The 4030-nt window shown below is 33.3% G+C and overlaps 1 protein-coding gene across 1 annotated transcript; it reads right to left on the bottom strand.

Annotated features, from left to right (window-relative positions):
• On the bottom strand, positions 1-1803 carry LOTGIDRAFT_105659 (hypothetical protein; the record flags this gene model as incomplete). Its single annotated transcript, XM_009059819.1, has 1 exon — positions 1-1803. One exon carries the CDS (start codon positions 1801-1803, stop codon positions 1-3), a length of 1803 nt encoding a protein of 600 aa, XP_009058067.1.
• Between the last annotated feature and the right edge of the window lie 2227 nt (positions 1804-4030).

Below are 4030 nucleotides of genomic sequence, written 5' to 3'. Positions count from 1 at the left end.
TTACTTTTTACAGTAACAGATTGGTCTTAAGTAAGGAAAATCGGCAGCTATACAATCGGGATCATGACCATACATATTGGTTCGACTTATATCCTTTTCACTGAGCGTCATTTCATCAGTTTTGACAATGTGTTTGATTGTAATTTCATAATGACCATTATTAGGTTCAGTAACTACTGTGATTTGATATAAGATTTCACTGTCTTTAGTGTTCGCAGAAAAGTCACCAATCCGACCATCATGGTCTTTAGCTTTTTTAAATGCCAAAACTTTAGAGTTAGTAATAAATTTTAAAGCCGATTTAACTTCTTTAATACTTAAGACAGCACACAAAGATCGATGTGGTTCTGTCAGCTTGTTGAGTTTAGTGACAATAGTTTGCAAGGCCCTTTTTAATAGAGGATCAGATGGGCTCACTGCCTTCCAATCAAGACAAGCACACCAATGAACCTCTACTGCAGCATGCTGGCATGTCCTTTCCTTAGGAATCTCTTTAAACAGACTTATCCCACGTTTACTCAAATCACCCTTGCCAGTTCCAGTAAAGTTTAGTAAGTCCTTTAGAGTTTCATGTATATCAAATGGAGTGGCTAACCTATGAGTATTGATCTTAAACGCTTTCATAGCATCTGGGTATTTTTTTTCAAACCATGGAGGAAATCGTATAAAAAACATTGGCATTCTCTCTTCCTGTTTACCTTGAGCAGCTTCACGATTTTTAGAAAACCGAGCTCCATGATCGCTCATAAATATCAACAAAGTGTTTTCAAGATGACTATTATTTTGAAGGTATTCAAAAAATTTACGGATATCTTCATCTATATAGTCAATTTTATTAGAGTCGTCATGACTAATTTCACCGTGGAAACCAAATGTCCATTTTTTCCTCCCACGATACATTACAAATGTATCTCGCAACCAATCTAAGAAATAAATATGCTTTGGTTTTGAACCAAAGCAATAGTCTTTCTTACTAGTTTTGTCAGCTGCAATGAAGAAATTCCTCATATAGTGATCTGTTGGTTGTTTTTCCCAGCCTTTCATACGGTAATGGAATGTACCTACACCTGGGGAATCTTCTGCATAAGTGGTGACATAGCCAGCTTTTTTGAAATCATTCCAGATCCAAGGATGACCATCTACTGTTTTGGCATTTGCATGGCCTCTTCTAGCTTCAGGCAACTCTTCTTCTGTTTGTCCAGTCAGAATTGGCAACAGGGCTGCTGGTGTCCCATCTCCAAGTATATTATAATCAAAAAGTTCAAATCCTCCCAAAGTATTCAAAAAATAGTCTCTTGTTTTTGGCAATTTTCTAATGGAGGTCATCCTAGATATGGAATCAAATCCCACCATTAAGAAATCCATATTAAGGGCATTGGGAGGCAAATCTATTTTGCGCTCATGTAGTTCCTTTTGATATGCTATTCCACAATGTACGTTACTATAGTTGTTATCATCTTTGTTAGCTTTACAATCAACTCTTATAAAATCAGAATTCAAGGCAGTTCCGTTTTTTACATCTTTAATGGCTTCTCCATAATCTGTATCAAAATCTCCTTTCCTAACCATAGGATATATGTCACAAGTTATATCACCATTAGCGTCCGACGAGGCTTTATTGATATAGAACGTTCCATTAACAATATAAACCCAGTTCTCTTCTGCTGCACACTTTAAAGGGGGAATTTTAAAGAAAAATTTGATCAAGTCAGGATGATTAGGGTCCAGTTCTGGATGAATACATTTTAGATCTGGTTCAGATACTGATTTTCTGTTGCTATTAGAATCTGGATGTAAGTTCATCTGAATGTACTGATTCACATGTCCAGCTTGAGAGGCTGATCTGGACTTGAATATGTATATCAATACCAAAGTCATAAGAAGCAATAAGAGTAGTTTGACATTACACAATATGTTTCTAAGTAAATATAACACATCTCGTTTCTTCATGATGATATTAATCTAGAAGTTTCCTTCCTGCTATACTAACTATTATTGTATCTACCAGTACTATCTATTACCATTTACTGACCTGAAAAGATAAAACAGAGAGAGATTACTTGAAGTTTATATTCGTGTAAGACCATGGCAAATATTGAGAGATATCAATATTTCTGTATAACAAAGCAGAAGGAAAATATTGCCATTCACCAGTTTTATCTGGCACATACAAAATTGTTACATGTTGACAAGCAAAAAATGTAATGATACAATGTGTCAAATGGGTGTTGATAATTTGGAAGTAGGGAATTGTATGGGAAACTTTCTTCCATGCTGCATTTTCGAAATTTGTTTCAATTTTGCTAGGTAGGGATGCAACAATTCTTGAACTTATTCGGATTCTATGCTTTAGATGATACTCAACCAAATATACAATTTATTGTGATGAGAAAAAGACAAGACAAGTGCCCCTTCTAAATCATATTTAAAATATATTTATTTATAAACTATAACTTAAGTAGGAGACATTGGGGCCTCTTTAATATTTTTTGGAATGAACATAATATAAATAGAATATAATAATATGAAGCTAACAGATATCAAGCTAATTTCAGCACTTTGAGAATAAGCTTTGCATCATTAATCAGTTGTGATAACTCATCAACAAAATGAGTCAGCATTACCCTTGTCTTGGCACAAGTCTACAAATAGTTTCTTCTAAATTGAGTAGGCAATTGTGCCACTTTTTTCACCACCTCAATAGACAAATTCCCTAGCCTATGTATGAACCTTGAAACTATAAGTGAAAACCCTCAGCATGTTGTCCACAGAACAAGATGGAATATATCAATTTCAGTAATATTGTGCTAAGTCCCAGTCACTTAACTACATTTCAATATCACTCGAAGATAATAATGGACTTTCAGAGCTCCGAAAAAATTGAACTGATTTTCTTACATATATTTCTGAAGTCATCTGATTTAATTCATTAGGTAATTTTCCTTGAATTATGAACTGAGATAAAGTCTCTTAATCAAATTCACTTAAAAATTTAAAGAAGAGTTATCTCTAGGAATCGCTTATAAAAAAAAGTGACAATGGTCTACTTTATCCAAATAACGTCATATTGGGGAGGGAATTTTAACTAATTCCAAAAACCTACAAGAGGGGGTTGCCTGTACTCATACTTTACTCAAAAGTTTTGTTTGTGTGTTCAATTTACAAAATAATTAATCAAATGACAATGTAAAAGTGTATTAATTGGTTAGTTTGAAAATCATGTGACATCATGAATATTGATATCCCCAATCCTTTTAAACAAGGTTTACCTGCTACAGTAGAAACCAGAAGATATACTTCATACATAAACATGTTTTGAGGTGAAAATATGTCCTTGACAACCACTTGTCATTGATTAGTATTTATTGTCTTATCATCCTTCATACTCCACTGGACTTTTTGAGTTTTCCAACCATATAAATACATATATTTTCAATTTAAAGTGAACTATTTCAGTTAAGTAATGTTGTTATATTACAGTCTTTCCCCTGGTCATAATGACAATAAGCAATAGGTGAAAGTGAATGTAAAAACAATATCATTGAAATTAGTGTAAGGTTATAACCACTATCAGTCATTATCTACCAGGTCAAGATATAACCTTAGCATATAATACCAAATACTCCCCTACTAGACACAATTGACCTACAATATTGCATAAATACAACTACATAATATAGACCTGCATACAAGTACAAATAGACCTACATAATAACACACATACAAGTACATACTGAACTAATTAATAGCATACATAAGAGAAAATACAGAACTACATAATAGCACCCATAAAAGTACATTTAGACCTACATAATAGCACACATACAAGTACATAATATAGACCTACATAATAGCATACATACAAGTACATATAGACCTACATAATAGCATACATGAGTTTGAGTACATATAGACCTACATAATAGCATACATACAAGTGCATATAGACCTACATAATAGCACACATACAAGTACATATAGACCGACATAATAGCATACATACAAGTACATAATATAGACCTACATAATA

Source organism: Lottia gigantea (genome assembly GCF_000327385.1).
Source record: "Lottia gigantea unplaced genomic scaffold LOTGIsca_4, whole genome shotgun sequence".
Taxonomy (NCBI): domain Eukaryota; kingdom Metazoa; phylum Mollusca; class Gastropoda; family Lottiidae; genus Lottia; species Lottia gigantea.
This window is presented reverse-complemented; position numbering and strand designations above follow the sequence as displayed.